We start from the raw sequence: 24,087 nt of genomic DNA, 5'->3' as shown, positions 1-24,087 counted from the left end.
AGATCATGTTTGTTGGATATGTAAATAATGACATTATGTGAGATGAAAGGAGGTGGTGTCAAAGAGGATGATGAGGAAGAGGAGGAGGAAAGGTGTAGAAAGAGACGCAGATAAAGGGAGTGGGAAAAAGGGAGGAAGAGGATTAATACCCATTTCAGTTTTTGAGTGAGATCTTCAGTATACAGTTAGATGAGAATAGAAGGAAGAATGGCAGAAAAGAAAAGTAAGAAAAATGGAAGGTTGGAAAATGAGAAGAAGGATTGGAGATGGAGACTAAAGGGATGTGAAGATGGAGACTAAAGGGATGTGAAGATGGAGGGGAAGCGAAGGACAGGTGATAGATGAGGGACAAGGAGGGTGAGGAGGAACGAAATATTAAAGAAGAAGAATGGTAAGAGGAGGGTGATGGAGAAGAGAGGGGAGGGAGAGGTGATAAGAGGGAAAGGGTTTATAAAGGAGGGGAAGAAGAAGAGGGGGAGAGTCGTAGAGATGAGACTGAGGGGAGGGAAGGGGACGGTGAAGGGTAAACAGGGGGAGAAGGGGGAGAGGTGGGGATGAGGGGTGCAAGAGTTGGCGGGGATGGGAAAGAGCCAGAAGTGGAAGAGGGGGGGGGAGGGGGAGATGAGATGGGAGTGAAAAGGGAGAGAAAATGGAGGTGGAGGAGATTAAATAAGAGCCAGGGAAGGTTTGTATGAAAGGGAACACTGGAAGCATGGAGAGAGAGAGAGGGAGAGGAGACAGAGAGGAAGAGGAAACAGAGAGGAAGAGGAGACAGAGAGGGAGAGGAGGAGACAGAGGGAGAGGTATACAGGTAGATGGAATACTCAGAGACATGCATGAGATGGGGAAACCAGGGGCCTGTAACACAAAGCTTTAGCAATCATCGTGGAACGTTTACAGTTAATTGCATTGATTACAATGTACATTGTATAATTAATCATGAAAATCAAGCGCACGATCAATTGATAAACTTTGTGTTACGGGACCCAGGAGAGCAAAATGAGAGAGAAGAAAAACGGAAGGAGACAGTGGAGGTTGAAATTCAGGTTGACAGAAAAGTAAAGTTTACTCACTGTTGTAAAATCTGTTGATTGTTAATGATCTTCTGGATGAAGTCATGGAGGCCTTCTCTTCTCTGCCGGATGAATTCTGGGTCAAAGTTGTTCCCGAAGAGTTTCTTACCCGGCAGCTTGAGGTCTGCACCAGGGAATTTCTTCTTTAACTGTATAATTGGATGAATACCGGTAATGGGATGAGAAAAAATTCAGAGGAGGGAAGGGAGGGGTGAGAGGGAAAGAGGAAAGAACAAAAAGAAAGAGAAGATATTTAATTGAATAATGCAGTTCTATATTTCATATACTATCCTTGGTGGCTTTTATGTAGTCTCTGTTTCTGTCTTTCCCATAATTTAAAGTAAGACACTTTGTTCCATTATGTATGAAGCTTTAAAATGTTGTAAATGTAGTTGGTTGGCTTTTTTTTAGATAAAGACACCTTGGATGGACTAAAGATTGCATTCTATTCTAGTGCATCAAATCACTAGATTTAGCAATTCACGCACAAAAATTGATGCAAAGTAAATTGTTTTTTGTACACAGAATCCACTTGACTTCAAACAAGAAAAAGATAAAATTCAGGAAGACACAGAAGTATAAAAAAACTTCCAAAATAAAATCATTAAATCTGAAGGAGTCTTTATGGCAAAAATGAGACTTGGCAACTCTAACTTGCCTCAAACAACAAACAAAACTTTGATTTGTAAACAATTGTGGTTATTCATGTTAACATGCAAATACAGACAGGTAAACCTCTATTTGGAAAAGAAAAAGAAGTATGTTATGGATAGACCATAAATGCTTGATCACTCCGATTAGAATAAAAACGTGCTGAATCAGCGGAGACCCATAGAAATGGCAGCGGAACCGATTCTTTTCTTACAAATGTATGGAAATACTCAATAGACCACTGTCAGTTCTTATGAAACGCTTGATTTATTAGTTCCTGAGAAGTTTAAGTAAAGTTTGGAATATATCCTTTCATGTTTTTTTTTTCTCATTGTACCAGCATGAACTACAAAACTTTATTTAGCACACATGTGGTGGCACACGTGCATAGTGTAACAAAAGGCAGACACAAAACAATTTTTCTGAAATTCTGAATTGTTGAAGTTGGATTATCACTTGCAAGAAGGGTATATTATCTTGAAACTGGCTGTATCTAGGTCTAAAGGAAAGTCCAATGACATTTATTTTAATATGAAAAAAAAGGACAACAGATTGTAGGATAATCATGTATCGTAAAGTTTTTGATCAAATGTATGAAGTATAAGATGTTCCCTACATGTATATGTAAACTTTTATGTTCATGTGACATTTATAATACTAGACCCACGCATACATGTAAGAGCTGTCTGCCATTCCAAATGTGGGAAATGATAGAAAAGCCGATCAAAAGATTCAGTATTTTGCTCAAACTTTGCCTGACCTTTCCTCCAATAATATCAGGATACATTTTTCATGGAAGTACTAAATTGCTAAATATAATTCTAAATCCTAAGAAAAGGTCTTTGCACATATATGTGACATTATACTATAGCCACATCCTCTGATAAATCCCAGTTAAGCTACTAAAAATGTCTAATTTTGGATGGACAAAGCAATATGATAGGAGAAGTGATTTAAATTGGCTTGTGAAATTCCCAGTACACCGTCATTAAATATAGCTCACAGATTAACAGTGGACATGGAGAAGTTTTGAGGTTTTCTTTTCAGGAAATTTCATATTTTTCACCAAGTACCATTATTGGGCAACGGTCATCCGAACTGGCCAATTACTAGTTATACCTAGTCTGCTGTGCAAACCCTTCGCTCGAGTCTGAATGTGCAGCCTAATGGGTCTGAATGTGCAGCCTATTCATGCCTTGTGTACTGAAGGCCCTATCGCAAGTTTTTTATGTGCTAGTCTTTGCGTGGAGACACACTTGCTGATCAAAGTTTCAGTCAGGGTCTGTGCCTGCAGACTACCCATGCTTGTGCAAGAACACAAAAAAGGAACAAATTTTGAATAATCTTTTATTGCTTCACATACAGTAGTTATTGGTAATATCCATTAAAGATACTCCATAATCAGATACAGTTGTAACCTGCTCAATTATGTACAGTACTTCATGATTATCTCTCCGTTAATTCGTGCCTGAAATGTCCACAATGACCCTGAAAAACAGAAAAAGAGCCCCTAAAATTCCCATAGGAATATAGGAAACTTTGGTTGGTGAGCTCAAAAAAGAAGTCCAAGGAATTTTCAAAATCAAATTTTGCCTTTCTTCATTATAATGTATGAATTTTTAAAACATAATAAATAGGACAACAGATATTTAAAGTTTTTTTGTCTTGTCTTGTCTTTCCGTTAATGCCCACAATCATTATATTGATTATTACACTATGGCATAATGTATGAACGTCAAGATTGACTGGACCTGAATTTTGCCAGGACCGGCAGGTGCAATACACCGGGTGAACACCTACTCTTTGATGAATAGTTTTTAACTTTAATATCGGCTGGTTCATAAAAGCAAAAAAAGAAGAAAAAAAAGGAGGATCCTCGATCAGGCATCAAAGTATGGGCTGTGCAATGAGGTGTTTGATATCTCACAAGGGATATTCTATAAAACTTTGCTGGGAAACATAGTTTTAAACAGACAGTTCAATTTTTGACAGCGTTGAGGTTTTGGCCAGCCAAAATACAGGCAGAGGAAAAGGCTTGAATTTTGGCATGCCTAAATGATTTTTTTGGACTGCCAGAATCAAAGAATCCTGACCATGATGGAAAGAGGTATCAGCTAGGCGCCTCAAAGTGTTTCATAAGAAAGTTTGAGTGAGCAACATGATGTTTTGTACCTACATGTACGAGTATTTTAATCCGTTTTCATGGCCGCTTGTAGCCCTTTAAAAAAACATACCGGTATACAAAATAGTGAATTTTGTCCATTTTGCATTTTGAAATCCTTTTTATCGGTGATCGCTGACCAATGCTGTTGGATTGATGGGTATATGCTTTTACATGGATGGGTCAGAAAATATTTCATCATCAATGTCATCATGCATGGCCAACACTGAAATTACCCGAAAATTTTGAGTTATCAGATCTGCCTATAAAATTTTGAGTTTCAGATCTGCCTATAATTCAACACTCCGAGTTTCGTAAAATTTTCTTAAATTTTCTTGATCTTTAATGTATTTTTTAAAGAAATCAAAGCATAATAAACTATTTACAAGTCCTACAGGACAATGTATCCCTCAATTTCTCTCCCTCTCTCTCTAGACATATTCTAATATGCTTTCGGTGTTAAACGGCTCCAAAAGTGAAATAATGTCGTACATGTTTGTTTTTTAATAATTGATGAGATTACATTGAATCTGGTAGGAAAAACAGCATACAGTTCAGCAGTGTTGTATTTACTTTTAATCCAGAATTCTTTTTTAAACCTATATAGTTTCAAAGTTTACACTAAGTGTGTTACACAATAAGCTTGCTATAAATAATGCCTATTGAGGTCAAAGATTTAGGGTACAGTTTCTTCATTTGTTTTCTTAGACCAAAGGTTGGGATGGGTGTGCACACGATCGAACCTTTCAGACAACTGCAGATTATCTGAAGAGCACCATTCTTGGGACAAAATTTGCTTTCATGAACTGCACTTGGAAAAGCGTAAACTTCCCCGAGGGGGGGGGGGCACTTACATTGATGAGTGGATACCATGCGTGACCCAAAAATACGTAGAAGGATGTCTTTTCTTTTTCAAGATAGGGCATGTTACGTACGTACCATAATAAGGGTGTCAAAAACACAAAAATAATGAAAAAAGGGTATCTATTTTCGCTACGAAAGCTACGTGTTTAGGGTCAAATTTGCGAGGGTATAAAAAATTAAGACTAAAATGTTTTATAAAGGATGTACTTTTTGCCCCAAGAGTCAACATTATGTGTTTAGAGTACAATTTGCGCGAGGTGTGGGGAGGTGGGGCTGTACTAAACCCAATGATGTAGGTAAAGGTAAAACCGACGAACAACGTCGTCCGTGACATAACAATTGAAATATCGCTGTACTTGTTTAGGGGTTCAATTCAGGGAATACTTGCCAAGAGTATCGTTCTGTTTCCAATACTTGTTAAGGTTGGGGTTTCACACGCCAATACTTGTTAAGGGGTGATTTTTCAGAATATGGAAAATACGTGTTTAGGGTGCTTTTCAAGACCCCATGGTCGTGCATGGTATCCACTCGTCAATGGAAGTCCCCCCCCCCCCCCCCGGATATACATGTACTTCACAGATTTTTTGAACCCCAAAAAGCCCCACATCCCCTGAATCTATGTACATGTAGGTAATACATGCTCCTTTCATTGTGTACATATTCTACTGTCATGTTGAATAATGTTTGAAAATAATACATGAACGTAAAAATGTACAAGTACTGTACATCATCCGGACTCCTTGAATAATTCATCTTACATGTATCTGCAATGTTGATTCACAATCAAATGCATCAACAGATTTTGCAAAATATTTGCACTTCAAAACTTCAATATTTCCAAACAGTAGGACTTCGTATACGTCAGATCATGATCTCTTGAATGTCATGGAAATGCTCAGATTTTCATACGCAGTCTAAGATCCCGTTCTCATTACCATCCTAAAACTTGTTTGCTGGAAACTAGTTTAGTGGAAACTATATATAACGTGTAATGAGAACGGTCGAAGCGGTCTTGGGAGCGATCTTTAAAACCGGTTCAGAAAACCACCTCGCGATGTACATGCAATTTTCAAGATCGCTTTGCCTTCTTAAACTGGTTTGAGTGTAAGTGAGGATAAAACCGTTCTTTGGGAAGCGATCTTCGCACATTTTGAGCGCGCTACTCGCCTACTCCACACACTGTATGTAGAATGCTTACACTGCGGTTTCAAATTTTGCGTGAAACGCGTCACCCCACCGATAGCGTTCCAGTAGCAACAAGACTGCTTTACGTGAAGTGAGTTTTGAAAACCACTTAATATGGGTCATCAAATGGGAACCCTAACAAAGGGATCTTCCAAACTGGTTTCCTGAACCGGTTTCCACTAAACTCATTTTAGGATTGTAATGAGAACGGTGTCTATGGTAACAACAAGAGAAGCATTCAAGTGATTTTTCATCAGTTTACTTTCTTCTTCATTCCAATCCCACCCACTGTGCATCATGCAGCGCATTTGACCAAAGAAGTCTAGGTCAAGTTCCAGTGTTCACCGTCCGAACTTGAAGCAGACTTAAAAGGATATTATAGAATCACAAATGAGATATCTTGTGTTCAATCAATTTTTGATAGCTATGGTTAGATCTGTAAAATCACCTTTCAAAATCCACCCTTTAAGAATTTCATGTTTGAAATTTATTGATAGATGGTTCATTATTTAGGACCAATAAAAAATTGTGTTGCTACACTCTAGAAAAAATGGAGGGTGGATAGGGGTAAATCACCCTTCAAAAGGGCCGCGGAGTGAAAGAGTTTTTAATAAAGTTGAAAACACCGTCACTCCCCGGCCCTTTTCCATCCTTTCAAACTTCTATGTTTTTTAGAGTGTACATGCAGATTGAAGAATAAAAGCTGATCAAATTAGTCCTCATATATTCACCATCCCAATCAAAATTTATTAATTCAAAATGAAGACCGTTTCTGGGACGGGTACTTACTATTTCATAGAGTTTGTGGAATTCATTGTATCTTCTGAAGATAAACCAAGTCTTCCCCGCAGCAACCACCACCACTTTGTACACCTGTAACAACAAGAAAATGAGACATTCAAAATATAAAGTAGCAGATATTTTCTTCCATTGATATTTATGAGCGTTTTTTTTTTATTTGGTATTTAATATGTACAATTAAAAAAATAACTACTGTTACCTGTACTGTACATCTATGGAGAAAAAGGGCATTCCCCTAGCACTTCGTAAAGGGGGGGGGGATATTATTTACCTCAGTGTATTTTAACTTGTTACCCCATATATACATACACAGAGTATTGTATTTTTCGTGATCTTACATAAGAAACTTGCAACTGGGTATTGGAAAAGGATGCGTTATTGCTTTAAACTTTGTTTGTGGCGAATACTACTTCAAGAAAATGAATACACCCTCCCCCCAAAATGCAATGTTGCGAACGAGTTGATTTCCTTATATTTCATAATATACTGGTATGCCCCTATATACATTTTATGATACACTGGCGGCATTTATGCAACCTCACATAAAGCCAGAATTATGATTTGAAAAATTTTGAATCATGATTCAAAACACAAATAAATCACGGTAACTGCAGAATCACGGTTTAGCCGACCCCCTCTCCAACGCCATTTCTACCTCACTTGAGCAGGCCTATGGCTAGTGCGCAGTTAGTACCAGGAATTATTGGTCAACTTCAAATTGGGTTTATAAAACGAAAATGATACACAACATCGATTTCAAATACATGTGCACGGCTACTGTGTGAAGCAAAAGCGAAGAATACCAATGGCAGCGGGCAGTGTAGCACGAACGAGGAAGTAGGCCGACACAATGACGTCATAAAATCATGATTCAAATCACTGTTACGTTTGACATTCAAACTTTTTTTTACATGATTCTGCAGAAACGTCTTTCCAAACACCCCTTTTTCCGTGTTTCATGTTTGTGATTGAAACATGATTACTTTTACTTTTGACTATAAAACGCAATCATGATTCTGCATAATCATCTTTTGTATCACGATTCAAATCATGATTCTAGGGTAAAAAAGTGGCACATAAACGCACCCAGTGTATGTCATGTTCAAGACATGAACTCAAATTGCTTCCTCAATCCACTTTCCCCAAACAAACAATAGTTGTTTTCAAATTCCCTCATGAAGTCATAAATCCCCAGATTCTCATCTTGACAGATTGTCTCAGAACATAACATCTCGCCATTTATTATATTGGCTTATCATCCTCTCTACCTCACCTACATGTATCTCTTTCTCTGTTCACACTATCATTCGAGAGGAGGGGAATTACTCTGCCTCCAGAATCCCAACTTGTCCACTTCCCCATCTACAGTATATGTTCACACTATCATCCAAGAGGGGAATTTCCTTGCCTCCAGAGTTCTCCTCAAATAGGGTATTTAAACCTGTCCCTCTCTCTATCTATCTGTTCACACTATCATCTGAGAGGGTGGGAATTTCCCTGCCTCCAGAATTCTCCTCCGATAGTGGCAGTGCACATGTAGGCCTAAAGTCAACCAGTCCCTTTCTCTTCCTGATACCTCAGTCACATTTGCTCTACGGCGGCCGTACGGCGAGTCGAAAACAGCCGTTTTATTTACTTTTATTCAAACAGCCTATGTACATGTAGCTCGTACAAAAAATGTTAAAATAGCTGTTTTTGACTCGCTGTACAGCCGCCGCAGAACAAATGAGACCGACGTATTACTCCCTGTTCACACTACAATCTGAGAGGGGAATTTCCCTGCCTCCAAAAATTCTCCTCCAATAGTGTAATCTCAACTAGTCCTGCCCCATCTCTTTCTGACACTCTGTTCACACTATCATCAGAGAGGATGGGAATTTCACTGCTTCCCTCCAAAAATTCTCCTCCGATAGTGTTATCTCAACTGATCACCCTCTCTTTCCAATAATCTGTTCACACCATCATCCACGAGGAGGGGAATTTTCCTACCTCCTGAATTCTCCTCCAATAGTGAAACTGATTCCTTCTCTTTCTGACTATCTGTTCACACTATCATCCAATCGGAGGGGAATTTCCCTGCCTCCAGAATTCTTCTCCACTAGCGTAATCTCAACCAGCCCCCATCTCTTTCTGACTCTCTGTTCACACTAGAATCTCAGGGGCAGAGGAATTCCCCCTGCCTATTGAATTATATATGTAGATTCAGAATTAGAATTACTATTTGAAATCCAAACTGGATAGTTTTCAATATGAGTACTCTAGAACAAAAATATAATGACACCCATCCACCCCTTTTAGCTGGACTCCATTAAATTCCAAGCGGCCACGTCACCTTTCTTTCTCTTATTTCTTCCTACATCATCATCATCATCATCATCATTGAATTTTTCAATAAAAATTCTCTATTCTACATTTTTACAGAATAAAGTGTCTGTAGTTAATGCTTATTTGCAAATGAATTTCAATTGAATTATAGGCCTACAATAGAAGTTAAAGTGTCAAGTATCATATTGTTATTACAAAGCGTTGTGAAATCCAATATTATTATTTTCAGCAGACGGATACATATGAACATGTACATTTCTCAATCAGTCCAACATCTACATCTATCTCTCCATTTCCTGAATACCATGGAGGCAAAAATGGTCTTATAAACTGGTGTATTGACAGCATTTGACAGTCGGGAGTACTTCTGAATATTTATGGGGAACTGGATGATAGCAAGAGCTTGCATACCATGAAAGTAACATAAGGGCCGTCTGCACCATCCCGAGTTTTCAAATTAGCGCGCTATTTCTGATCCGGCAAATTATCCCGATCTGAAAAATCTCGAGATAGTTGGCGGTGCAGACGCAATTATCGCGCTAGTTCGTAGGATTAATCTCGAGATTGCAATCCCAAGTCAACTCGGGTTTATTTACAAAATAGCGCGATATTTTACGAATTATCCCGCTAATTCGTCGGTGCAGACGCACTCGAGATTGGACTCGGGGTAATTTATTCATGACGTCAGTCCATAATGCAATTCGCGTTCCACTTCCGCCTTGGTCAAAACATAAACACGTGCGAAAGTCAACTTTATACATGCGAATAGCGTTCATAAGCAACGATGGTGTCCCACCAGTGAATGGATTTTGGGAGAGACCAGACCGAAGGGGGAGGCGCTCATCGACGATGGTCATATTCAATAACAACACTGACAGCAGTGTTGTCTTATTCCTTCGCAAAATGTGAGCAAATAGCATTTCTTTCCTCCTTCTCTCCCTCTCTCCCTCTCTGTCGTTGCCTCCTACTCCGCCATCATATTTAACGAAGAATACATCACTTCTTCACTCGCTGAGCTGAGAGGATTGTTGCATAACACCGGTTGAATTCGGCGAAAGTGCTAGTGAAAGGAGTACATTGCTTGCATATATATCGCGGGAAGTTATTCAAAAGCGCGGGCCGTTGAAACGCCAAGATCCGAAAATGCGCATGCTCGTAATATCGGGCTTGTTGCCTCGCTCGAGCAGGAATCGCTCTTCGTGGGATGGTGCAGACGGGGTTTCTTGAATCTCGAGATTAATCGCGAAGAGGGCTGATCGGGCTAAAATCTCGAGATTGAGCAAACTCGGGATGGTGCAGCACCGCCTATATTGGTCTTCAAGTCAAGTGGGATGTGTAGCACTTGGATAGATCCCTATTACAGCTGGTAGCACTATAAAATTGTTTAAAGGTATAAAAGAAAGTAATTGCAGCAAATAATTATTTCGAGAGAGTCTTTTAAATCAAGGTTAATAATAGTCACCATATATCATATACATGTATCTAGAACTGGTACATGGAATTTATCTTTGTGAAATCATGAAATCTTTATGTAGCTCAAAACTGATAATTCTGTTGATCATTAATACAGAAACGCTGCAAATGATATGTGGGACAGTGCATTAACATTGCTTGGAAAAATACCCGACATTTGATGGAATTCCGTGCTTATTTTGTTCATTTCTCAGCAATTACACATTTTCTTCCGGAGCCATTTGGCACATATTTTTTATTCATACATTTATACAAACACTTGGGTGGTAATTTTATTGTATTCTGTTCGTACTCATTTAGAGATCGTAACAACAACTGGTATTTATCTCTAATATACAATGTATGTATATATTTCAACACATTGAGGACGTGTACACAACACTGGTTCGAATTTAAATTGAGGGCTGCAAATAACTGCTATAATGTTTGAAAAATTATGTCAATAAAGCAATATTGACTGGCCTCGGGGCGATACGACATATATCGCCCAAACTAGATTTATATCGCCCGAGTCGTAGACGAGGGTGATATCAATTTAGTGAGGGCGATATATGTCCTTTCGCCCCAAGGCCAGTCGATATTGCTATTATTAACCAAATCAGACATCTAGAGCAAAAATCGTTAAAATTTAGATATTTTAGAGTTTAAGAATGGGAATCTATTTTGTCATGTTGAGCAGACTGGGCCTCTGAACTTTACCACTGTGACGTTATTGACATGACGTGTCCCTGGCCTAGGGACGCAGGATCCAGTGTTGTCTCAACTTGGTTAGCATTGTGACGTATAGCACTGCGCGGTCCAAGGCCGCGTAAAAAAGCGCGTAGAATACCCGGATGTTAGCTCTGCCTTATTGCCCGCTACATCTCCACGCATTTTCTCATTGACTTTCCTGAGCGGGCACTAAATTTGTCCGTGGTTAAACAAATGAAAATTTATTGACCGACAACTTGATCCCAGTCTTAAGCAGGCAACAATGTAATAAATTTGCCCTGCTCAGGTGTCTGATACGGTTAATAATCAAAATTATTACTTGTTCATTGAATTCCTAGAATAAAGCTATCTACTGGTATATACATGTATTCTCCTGAACAATGTTACTGTCTTGTGTTCTTAAGTTTAAGAGCAAAAACAAGAAGTTCAACATAATTTAGGACACCTCTGCAATTATGTTTGCCTTCTGAGTTGACAGACACTTTCCACAACATGTAGGCCTATAATGTATGTTCTGGACAGCAAACACATGCAGACCAACATTAATAATGTACATGTACTTTTGAATCTATAAAAAAAATGTGACATATGATTCTGGTCATGAAGGTTACTCAAAGTTTTGAAGGGTGGGTTTGGACATAAAATGTAGACTTTATTTATGCAGAATGTACAAGTACACAACTTAACCAAACTTGAGCAGGGGTAACTAAATACTATCAATTTTTTTAATAAGCATTGATGTTTTCTCTCATCAAATTCAATTAAATGTTTACATGTACATACCTGTTCATACATTCATGTAGGCCTACAGTATTAGTTTCAATTCCAATTTTGTGTGCCCCCTAAAAGTGCAATATTCAAAACAGAGGCCATCCTTCCTCCGAACTCTGATGCATTGTTAAAGGACAAGTCCACCCCAACAAAAAGTTGATTTAAATAAAAAGAGAAAAATCCAACAAGCATAACACTGAAAATTTCATCAAAATCGGATGTAAAATAAGAAAGTTATGACATTTTAAAGTTTTGCTTAATTTCACAAAACAGTTATATCCTGGTGGGTATGCAAAAGAGGAGACCGATGACGTCATCCACTCACTATTTCTTTTGTATTTTATTATATGAAATATGGAATATTCTGTTTTTCTCCTCATTGTCAAGTGAAACAATGATTAATTCCTCCCTGAACATGTGGAATGAGCATTGTTTAATGCTATATGATTCAGTCAAGTTGGTCCTTATCGTCAAATCTATAAAAAATGAAATATTGTATAATTCAAACAATAAAAAACAAAAGAAATAGTGAGTGAGGGACATCATCATCTGTCTCATTTGAGTTGTGCATATCACTGTTTTGTGAAAAATAAGCAAAACTTTAAAATGTCATAACTTTCTTATTTTACATCCGATTTTGATGAAATTTTCAGCATTTTGCTCTATTTATTCAAATCAACATTTTTCTGGAGTGGACTTGACCTTTAAACAAACTTTGCGATTGGAGGGAAAGAAGCAGATTTTTTATTACTTATATATTGCCAGACACATAGGCCTACATGTACTTGCACAGGCCTACAAAAAACCTGAAAATTAAAAATCAATTTTCCCCCTCTTTCTACATGTACATGTATGTAAAACATGGCTTAAAGTGATTGGTTAACATTGGTTTGACTTTAAAAAAATCTGAGCTAGAAGGTCACACTTGTCGCCTGTGTCTGTGATATGTTACAAAAATGAAGCCCAGAAAAAATTGCGTTCGAAAATAATTATTTAGTGCTTCAAAAATTGAAATATAAAGTGACCGAAAACACCATCTTAATTTCATCCCATACACTTATGTGTACTATTTAGGCGTCTATAAGACGCCTATTTAAAAAATTGGGGTTTGCCTTGTAGTTTTAGCTTTTCATTCTCAATAATGGTTGTTTTCAGGGTTTATTAGTTCTAATACATGCACTTGTACACATGTTTCATCTTGGTTTGAGAATTTTTTAAATCGGCTGCTCACAAAGTTAAACAATACCTTTAAGTGATCCATGATCCATGAATGTAACTTGTCTTCATATTAATCAAGAGATTATTTAAGGAATGATATTGGATATTTGACATTTCTTTTATATAATTAAGTTAAACCAACACAATTCGTGAGTGTATGATACCATCTACTCTTCATTTTTAATTTCACCTACATATTGTGCATACATTGAAAAATGGTTTTGTGAAATAAAGCAAAACGTTCTAAAAAAGAAATTTATTTTTTTAATAGTTTTGCTTGTTTGATATATTTTCTTTCCAAAAATAAAAGAAAAATATTATTGGGCATTGACCTAGTCTTTGAATATAGGCCAAGCCAAAACAATAACAAATATGTTATGTTGAGCTTCCATCCCATGGCTACATTTACATACTGTAATTTCTCTGATAAAACTCTATTCCATCATAATAAAGCTCCACAAAAATCCATTTAAATTGTGCTTTTTTTAAATCCAATACTTCATTTCAAAAGCTATCACGATTCTGACATCTCTAATTCTCTCCTAAATCCCCTTTTAAATATGTGGATCTGCAATTAAATGTAAAGGCTTTACAGACTATCAGGGTGTAGATCACCTCCTAATATTAAAGGAATCGACATACTGGTATGCTAGTCACGTGTATGACAGAACACGCATCCTCCAAGGGTCCCTAAGAGATGGATTCCAGGGATGCAACTACGTACCTGTAGTAACCTTTTAACTTTTTTTTATTTTCAGCTTTCTTATGCTAGGAGTCCAGTTGGCCATCACCAGTTTGCGCCAGTTCTCGCCAATGCAACGCGGCTGTGGCACCTAGTTATCCAAAAGGTGCCTAGTGGTGTGCACTAGATCAAACTGCCTCCCAAGTCCCAACTGGTAAATTTTACCCGTCGCCAAAAATTATATTTGCCGCGACAAAAATTTCCAAAAAAATTTGCGCCATTACGCGCCACCACGCTCCAGTTGGGAGGCAGTTTGATCCACTAGGCACCTGCACAGCCGCTTTTCACTGGTGGAACTGGCACCATCTGGTGGTGGCCTAGTGGCCTCCTAGCATTATTAGCAACCAGAAATAATAGTATTCTTTATAAGGGCAACAAAAGCACACTTTGTATGTATATTCAGGATGGATTAATTCAGCAATCAGTAGTAGAAGTAGAAAAGAAAGGAGTAAAAGGAAACGTCCCAACTCTTGTAACTGTAATTTGCTCAAAACAGGGAAAACATATTTCCCATACTAGGATTTCAAGAAACAAAGCAAAATCATATAAAAACAGGAAAATCATATCCAAAAGTAGGAGTAGTAGTAGTAGTCTTCATAGTAGAAGTACATGTAGTACATGTGCATTCAAATTGCATGTAAGATTGAGAATGAATTTGTGAAAGGGGTTTCAGTGATTATACATACGTACCTAATTGTGTGATTTGTAGTACAAGTTTTGACTTCATTTGCATTTTCAACGGTCGAGGTCTTTGACTTCACTTCTAGATGCATTTGATAACATACAATAATACATGTGTAGCTATACAAGGTTGAGTTTCTCAATTATTCATTAATCCGCTTTAAGGTTTCCTTTATTGAAGTAACACACATAGATAACAAGATTACTGTATAACCATCTACGAAGAAGAGGTCAGTTTGACCTACTGTAGCTGAGCGGTTGCGTTTGATGGACATTTAGAAGTTAAGCATCTCTAAAGATGACGTACTTGGAGCGCGGTGAGCTGTCTTGAGGGATCCAGCTGTGTCTACAGTGCACATGGATATGATTTGTTCTAGCAATCTCTCAAAAGGTGGTTTCAAACCGCCTCGATCATAAGAATCCCCGTTAAATTACGAGAACTTTTTTTAGGCTGAAAAATACCCATTAATTATTCCTGCATTCAGACCGCCCTGAAACATACCCTTCAGGATAAGTTCCTGAAGTAGTTCCTGAAGTTACGAGCATGCGCAGTATGGTCTGATTAGCAAGCAAGGCGCGATATTCAAAATCACTAGCCCAGCAGCCACCCGCGGCGCCGCACCCAACGACACGCTGGGCTAAAAGTTCCCGTAATTTGCTTTCACATCGCCAAAATACCTGCGACCTTGGAAAAATCCCCGCGAAAGTTCTCGTAATTTCGCCAAGTACCTACTATTTAGCGGGTATTTTCTTTCGGGGAAATTACGCGTAGTTTCCTTTCACATTACCAAAATACCTGGTATTTTCTGATCGGGGTAAATTTCCCGATCAGAGAATACCTGGAACTGATGAACTTCGAGGCGGTCTGAAACCACCTAGAGTAGGTGTTTTCAAACCTGCGGGAATTTTCTGATCAGGAATTTTGTGCAGGCCAACAGCACACAGAGTTCCATACATTTTGCCAGTGCCAAAGTAGAGAAATATCCCAGAAAGAAAATAGAAAGTATTTAATTCCCACAATAACACGAACCTGGAGGTACACGAAGTGTAGATTTACATAATATGTAAAGTGCATGCTCATACAAGAATATGGTGTAAAGAAGAATGCTGGCCCTTTGTCATAGAAATTTGAATGCCTTTCCTGCAGAAAGACTACATAAACTGGGGTCAAGAAGAGAGAAAGCACATACTGTAGTATCAGGCTCACAAAACAGGCCCTCACCATATCATACAGTATTTTGAGGCCTGAAACAAGTTCTTGATATTTACAGGAATTTTCCAGACAGGGGAGATGTGAACATTTCTCCACGACTCCACACATCAGCTATAAACTGGGGTCAAGAAGAGAGAAAGCACTAGACAAATCCGCAACAACCGCACTTGTACACCAAGGTGCTATGTGGGTTTTACAAGTTGACAATGACAGGGGAACAGCAGTATTATTGAGCTACTACATGTAGTATCTTGTGATTGAACACATGTACAGTAGGCTTGTTATCTGAACTCTGGTTTAACTTTATAAACAGTGGTCTATTAACTCTGTGATAAAATTATGGAAAGACAAATATGTCAAAATTTGTTCACATGGTACATGTTTCTTATCAATACAATGTACTGTGCTATTTCCTAATTCTTTTATAAAAATGGTGAAGACAATTATCTTATTTATCCATCTCAAACAGTTAAGAATGATGTGAGAGACAAATGAGCTGATGCTATGAACCTCTACATGTAGTCATGTACTGTTAATAGAGGTTTATGCCACAATTGGCTATCCATAATCAAACCACAACTTTAGACCAGAGTTTATAAAATTAAACCGAACAATATGGGCCATAAAGATGGTTTGCTTTAAAATTCTGTAAAACTTGGGGGTGTTTTTTAATACCAAAATATAGAATCATCATTCCGTTGAATCATGGACCTACGTACTCTGACCATGGAGCTATTAAGAGAAGGAGAACCATCTTCCAAATCCTCTGTTAATCCTTTGTTATCGCTTCCTTCAGGCGAAGGAACGATATCTAACTTCAATCGGCGAGCCGCCAGGCGAAAGTTAGAGCCCGCTTACATAACGCGATAAGCCCCCTCGTAAAATCTGAGGTCAGAGATTTTTTGAAGGACCCTGCGTGGCACCGCCGTAAACAACGTTCTCCCACATAACTTCTCTCCGAGCTCAGTTTTTTTTTTAAATTGAAACACGACTTGCTGTTCTTCTAACATCCATATCTCTTCGTACGGATTCCTGATGTACGTCTTTTATGTATGGTTGAACTTCTGAGATGATCCCCTTTGCATACATACCAAATACGTCACAATCTGATTTGACTCAACAAAATTACAAACGGAGGAAGTTGGAGATTGGTCATTTTAGGTACTGTATGTCTGTCTTTCTTACGTAGTTAAATCTTTCCCTACTCGTACATGTTTTAGAAATTATAATAAGGTGAAAAAGCATACTTTGAGCTTTATTTTCATGCAAAAATCATTTGCGTGTTTACAGTGGTCTTGATAATATAACGACGATTCTGCGGGGCATTTCTCTGGCGATTGTCGCATCGTGGAGTACCCTCCGGTGCCCCACGTACCGTACTCCTATTTGTGTAAGTTGAAAGTGAGTGTAATGAATGACGGGAGCTCAGTGCTCGCTCAGCTCTTGTCTCTGGATCGTGTTTGGAAAATAGCAGGGGCCGCGGAGCGAATAAATTTAATTTACAAACCAGTAAAAAGGAGAACAAAGTACAAAATATTGTTATTCTACATAATAAAGAACTTAAAAATAACATGTTTGGGACCACAAAGAAGTATACCCAGTTCTGTGTCAGGACAATTCATTTTAAGTTACAAAAGTCATTTGGAAAAATTTACAAGCGAAGTTATACAATTTTTAGTACAAAAATAATTATGATTTAAAAAATATTATAGAGAACAAAATAAAAGATGATTACAACTATTGAATTCATATTAGTTTAATCTAAAGAAAAAAAAAAGGCTTCCAAAATATAAAGTGTCCGGACACCCGACCCCCCCCCCCCCCTCATTTCTAAAACATTCTATTTCTATTCTAAATATATTTAGAAACACAAAATATCATTATGATTTTTGTTAGATTATGGGATTTTTTGTTTGTTTTAAGATTGTACTTTTTTTCTTTCTTTCTTTCATATCCTTTTTTCTTCATCATTCTATCCTTCCTCTTTGCCTCTTTTTTATTCCATCTATCTTTATTCCCTATCTTTCTTTCCTGATCTTCTCTCTCTGTTCATTTTTCTTTCTTTCCTTCTTTGTCTTACTCTCCTTCCTTTTTAAAATTTCATTTTTTCCCTTCATTTTTTCTTTCCTTAAACTTTTCTTTGCTTCCTTCTCCCTTTTCTTTTCGTTCTTTCTCTCCTTCCATTATTTTCTCTATATTTATTCTCTCCTCCCTTTATTTTTTCCTCCCTCTCTTTCATCCTTTCTTTTATTCTTTATTTCATTTTTTCCTTCTACTTTGTGTCCTTTTTTTTTTCTTTTCCTCCCTCCCTTCCTTCCTGTTTTTCTTCTTTCTTTATTTATTTCTTTCAAAGAATGAAGGAAACATTTTTCTTTTATTCGTTCTTTCTTCCCTCCTCCTTTTTTCTTGCTTCTTTTTTTCTTTTCTCTCCCTTATGTTTTCTTTCACACATGTATCTTCCCTTCCTTCTTTTCTTTTTCTTTCCTTCTTAATTCATTTCAAAGAATGACGGAAATTTTTTTTTTCTTTTATTCTATCTTTCATCATTTTATTCTAACATTCCTTTTTTTAAATATTTTCCTTCATTTTCCCCTTCATTTTTTATTTCTTTCCGTTCTCAATTCAACTCTTTTCTTTCGCCTTTTCATTCCCTCCTTCATTCTTTCGTTCACCCCCTCTCTTCCAATTCTGTACATTTTTTCCCAAGTCGAACACAGTGTAGCCTCCTTTGTTGATCTTTTTTTTAAAGACCTGGCTCGGTCGATCCGCTCATGCAGCGTACTTTGTCAATTGTCCCGTATTTCTTTTTGTGAAATCTGGTCACCCTGCATTCAGCTGGTTCCAAAACCAGATTTTCGTCTTCAAAATCGTGAGCCGCCATGTTTGCATAAAATTCGTGAAGCCGATGTGAAATGCATTATGGGTGAAAACGCTACTGCGCAAGCACAAACCCGAGCTGTCGACCGCGTCGATCAACTTTCCTTATCTGATTTACGAGCGGCCTGTGTAATGCGCCGTGAGGGACCCTGCTGAGAGGGGATTAGCGGTGCCGCGCATTGGGCAAAGCGTTTGAGAGAGTCAGATCTCCTTCTGTTAATAGCTTATGCTCTGACTGGACATTCATCTACATGTAGCAGCTCTGATTAAAAAGTATTATTGGCCTGGTTCTAAAGTTTAAAGAACCAGGCCAACATGACTTCAATGGGGCTAATTATGTATTCACGAGGTCATACATGTAAGGCCCCATGGACCGATTCCCACCAAATTATGGTAGTGGATGTTTTTCATCATGCCCTGCCGAGGTACTGTATGGTATAAAAATATGCTGAAATACAAAAATAGTTGTTTGTGATGTCATCACTTCGGTACTCTATAGAGTCTGCAGTTCATAGCCAAAGCCTCACACTATTTTCACATCTTAAGAAGATGTGAATAACAATAAAAAGCTATTTTACATATATGTACCCATATTCCACTGATTTCATTTTGTGAAGGTTTCTTTTTTTTTTTTAACAGATCACAAAACATCAATAAACTACAAGGCAGTGTAATTTAGGTATCAATGGTAATTAATGGTTATTTTGTGGAAATCAAATATGACACTTTTAATGCGGTCGTATATGCATGTACATGTACATTACATGGTTGGGATATTTCATATTCGTTGCCTACATTTGTATAACATACATGTAAAGTAACAAAAATTTTGAAAAAAGCAGCTGCTTAGACTTAAACTCAACACTAATTCTTGCTCATGCTTAATAGCTTTTGATTTTTTTTCATATAAAATTGGATTGAATAATGAGCATTCACTCGCTTTAAAAATAGCTTACAGCCAACGATAGTCTATAGACTCTCCCGTCTTTGATTTGGCCTTTCAGCAGCAATTGCTCGGCCTACGAGTGCGTCGTCACGGTATGGATTTCACGCTGGCTGGACCGAAATGTACGTCATTATATCATTCAAATATATATGAAGGGTATGACTGCCCCAGGGAGTTGATATCTTGTATATCAAGTATTTCATCAAAGACAAGATAATGGGATGTGGATTGATAATGCAAGGAAAAGAAAAATGAGATGTTAAGGATTGGATGTGCAACATTATACATAGTAGTTGAAGAAATTAAAGAGATGTTTAAAAAAAGACATATCAGGATGGAAGCACTTTGGAAAGAGGGACATGGAATAGGGAAATGATGGAAGAAGACAAGGAGGGATGATGAGAGAGAACAGGGGTCCATTGCAGAAGGAGTTGCGTTGAAAAGTAAGTCAAAAAATCAATCGCAAGTCACAAATGCGTGCTGTTGATTGGTTGAAAATCAATTTACGCATGATTTTTAGAGTTGCGATTGATTGCAACTCTTTCTGCAACGGGCCCCAGAGCACTCAAGACAGGGAGAGAGGGGGGGATAGTCAAGAGGCAGACAGACAGACAAGACGGACAAAGAAGGTAAGAAGAGAGATAGAGAAATATTACAAAACCATAGGGCCTAATGGTGTAAATTATTCAAGTAATATGGGGCAGGGAAAACATAATAAGGGCTAGGGGCAAATTCAACATGAAATGCTCAAAAGAGCGCCAGAAATCCACAATGACTGCAATCTTAATAAAACTTTATAATATCCAATGTGAGAAGTACCCCCTGCCGCTGATAAAAGGGTGTTCTGCCTATCGGAAATATCTAATTTTTTCTTCAGAATAAGGGATTGAAAAATCAATAGCATTCCCCTTATTCCTCTTGCTCACCACCTCCTCCACTTATTATCTCTCTTTCAACCTCTCTCTACATGTACATATCTCTCCCCCTCGCCCCTCTCTCTCTCTCTACGCATGTTGACAGAGATACAGAGGCAAGGCCGTAGGGATGTTCTTGCACGGGCAGTGAACATTTAATGGCGTTAACTCGCGCAAAATTAAATCAAAGAGTCTGAGGTTGATGCTTTTCAACTGAATACATTTGAAGTGAAAAAGTGAATTCTACTACAGAAGGTTAAACATTTTGAACACCTTTGTTTACATTTAAGTAAAAGAAAACCCTACATGTATGTACATGTAGCACTGCACAAATGGGCACCTTGTTATTTAGAGCTAAGCTGTATCTTAATAATCAATGCTGGTGAATTTTTTACAAATGTATTGCTTATCCCAAAGCATATTTGCACGCAATTTTAAAGCACTTGAAGCAGAAATAATTGGTCAATACATGTAGAAGCTGTACGTACACAAAACTTTATAATCAATGCCTGGGAATACACATAATGTACAGTTCCATAATATGCATCCACTTGTAAAGTTGTATAGTGGATGCGAATTTCTAGATTCCTTTTTATCAGGGCAAATCTAATTATTTTTCAAAGCACAGGACCATACACATCTAGACAACACAACTTTTGTACATTGCTCTAAGTATACATGTATATGATCCTACACGTAATGCTGACCAGATATTCAATCAGACCCAATCAAGCTACATTTATTTAAAGGCATTTTATTTTCAAGGCCAAACTGGCCTTGCCGTGTAAAAATATTGAAATTTATTGCACTGTGTAAATGTACATGTATGCCTACATGTACATTTTTGGCCTACATAAATGTACATTTACATACACAGGGTACATACACAGGGTGTATTATTAATTTCATAAAATAATTTCACAATTTTCACACTGTTTCTTCAATAGAAATATTGTTCTCTAAAAGAAAATCTACAGTATTGTACATGTACATGTACAAAAAAGCAGGCAAGGTCAGATTTTCAAAGGGATGCTGATGATCTGCATTCCGAGGAATGCATTAAAACGCACACATGTATTTGTACTTATACTGTACATATATCTGAGGAACTTAATAACACAGTCAATATACATGTATTCATCTGGCCAGATCATAAACATGAACATGAACATGTACAAAGAGCTCTGTAATGTATTAAATATCTTGATGAATAATTAAGCCATCACACCACATCAGCTACAAGTAATAATGTGAGGCCCAGTGTGTATGGGGGGGGGAGGTGAAGATGGATGGACAAGGCACAAACTGGGATAAGGGCATGAATGCAGCAGTCACGACTGTAATGTGTCACCCAAGACCTCTATCGCCGAGGGATGTCCACGCATCACATCACAGATATGACAAGCGAACTGACGGAGATGCAGGCTCATCCTAATGGACGCCCAGCGGGGATACGACTGCAGGACACCAATGTCATATATAAACGAAGCTTCGGAGGATGGAGTGTCCAATCCATGTCCACTGTTTATTCATGACTTTGTTCAGACCGTTGCCTGAAGGGAAGAGGCAATTTTTCTGATCTTGTTCTTTTTATGACTGGTCGTTCATAATTGTACTTGTCTTGTGTCCAAGCACAAAGTGAATATGCAAATTATTAGTGTACACTGTATTGGATCCAACAGCTCCATAATTTATGCGAAAAACAAAAAGTTCCACTGAGAATCTCATTTATATTGCACATGTATGTATGCGCACATTCAATAAAAACAGCTGGACCCTATAACACCCCGGTTTGCTTTCTACTCCACAAATTTTCAATTTTGTCTCTTTGCCCCCTAATAATCAAGAGGGAGGGAGGGAAAGCAGTCCGAAACAATTCAGACTACATGTATATGAGGGGCATTCCCAGTTATTCTCCTCTTTGATCATTGCCTGAACCTGGGGATAAATAGTGATTGAAGTAATTCCTCAAAAAGCTGTGTGCACCTGAATAGGTAGCCTAATTTAGCCGGGTAATATTAATAGCAGGGCCCGCTGGGAGAACAGTTTTCGGAACTGAAGTGGCTACCCATATACCGTTATTATTATTATTATTATTGCCACTCAGGTAGTGCCTGTGCATTGACATTGGGTTTAATACAAAATATAAGTTGTATTAAACAGAAATAATAATACATGGCCCCAAAACCAAAATATCTTGGAAATACTATATCTTTTAAAAAATATATAATACCCCCAAAATATTGTTTGCAACTTGTATATGATCTTCAAACATATTCTAATTCATAGAAAAACAATATTTTATTATAAATCTTTTTGAGATGTTCTAAATTATAAGAATCCCTGAACAGAGTATTCCGTAGGCACTGCATTTTTGTTTCAGCTTCTGAACTTTTACATCATTACTATCGCAATATCATCTTCCATCGAAAATGTCTCATATTCTTTGAACTTACCGTGTATTTCTTGTTCCTCTCCCACGTCTGTGTGTCTGAGACATGGACACTGGTATGACCGTTCTGTGTTGCCATAGCAACCCCTTGTTCCTTGCAGACGGTTCAAACACTCGTCACTCTCTTAAGAGCCCTCGCTGTCTTCCTCAATATCTCCGCTCGTCTTCCCCCTCGTTCCGCTGTTTCCTCGTCCCTTTTTGTTCACTGTTTCCACAAAATCCCAACTTCATATAAAAGACAATTGGTTTCACCTGCAGATTCCAGCCATGCAGTGGACAAAGATAGAAAGTGGTATGGCTGAGAAATGGTGTACCTATGGGTTGGTAGGACTGCTGTAGGAGGATGTTTCAGTACAGGAAATGAAGAGAGTATTAAATACAGAGGTGGGCTGAGCAGACTTGGAGGCAAGCGCTACCTCATCACAATGGCCATGTCTGTATGAAAATAAAAAGTTTAAAACATTTTATAGATAACTTGAGTACTGTCATGTATGTCATGTACTGTAGATAAGACCATAACACTGATTCACACTTAGAAGCTATTAAACTCAAATGGATAATTCTAGTTATAAGGTATTCAATATGAAACAAATTGTACATGCCCAAGTACTGTATGTACATTAATTATTGAGAATTTGACTAAGTTTTTGCCTATGGATTTGAAAATAAAGCTTGTCAATATTACAGCAACAACAAAACCAGCCTTAACCACAAGTATGGATACTTGCCAGAGTATGAATGACACTGGAATATGACGTAAAACCGTATTACAATCTACAATTTCATAGCTGAGTAAATAAACTGAATCAGCCCACTTTTTCTGTGTACTACACTTGACCTGAGCATATGTTGACGGAAAATTGGTTTATAAAAATTCATTATTTATTTTTTAAAGGAATAACTTTTTGAAAACATGATAACTTGTACAAAAATACTAGAAATTGAAGTTGAATTAACATCCATGGTCTAATGGAATGATAGTGGTGATCTAAATTGTAAATCAAAAAGCGTTGACTGTACACAGCAGTC

At 37.7% G+C, this 24,087-nt stretch overlaps 2 protein-coding genes across 2 annotated transcripts in view; both read right to left on the bottom strand.

Moving 5' to 3' along the window:
* Nucleotides 1–6,806, bottom strand: part of LOC129280339 (serine/threonine-protein kinase Sgk1-like) — a 36,073-nt gene extending 29,267 nt beyond the window's left edge. The window contains exons 1-2 of the mRNA XM_054916371.2: nt 6,724–6,806; nt 1,074–1,222 (exon numbers count right to left, since the gene is read on the bottom strand). The gene's annotated coding sequence lies outside the window, so the exon portion shown is untranslated. The remainder of the gene's footprint in view (nt 1–1,073; nt 1,223–6,723) is intronic.
* LOC135157239 (serine/threonine-protein kinase Sgk3-like) overlaps nt 1–23,137 on the bottom strand; it is a 38,774-nt gene extending 15,637 nt beyond the window's left edge. Inside the window, exons 1-3 of the mRNA XM_064112202.1 lie at nt 23,063–23,137; nt 6,724–6,807; nt 1,074–1,222 (exon numbers count right to left, since the gene is read on the bottom strand). Of these exons, the coding sequence (XP_063968272.1) occupies nt 1,074–1,222; nt 6,724–6,807; nt 23,063–23,137 (308 nt within the window). The remainder of the gene's footprint in view (nt 1–1,073; nt 1,223–6,723; nt 6,808–23,062) is intronic.
* Between the last annotated feature and the right edge of the window lie 950 nt (nt 23,138–24,087).

Source organism: Lytechinus pictus, chromosome 17, assembly GCF_037042905.1.
Source record: "Lytechinus pictus isolate F3 Inbred chromosome 17, Lp3.0, whole genome shotgun sequence".
Lineage (NCBI taxonomy): Eukaryota > Metazoa > Echinodermata > Echinoidea > Temnopleuroida > Toxopneustidae > Lytechinus > Lytechinus pictus.
This window is presented reverse-complemented; position numbering and strand designations above follow the sequence as displayed.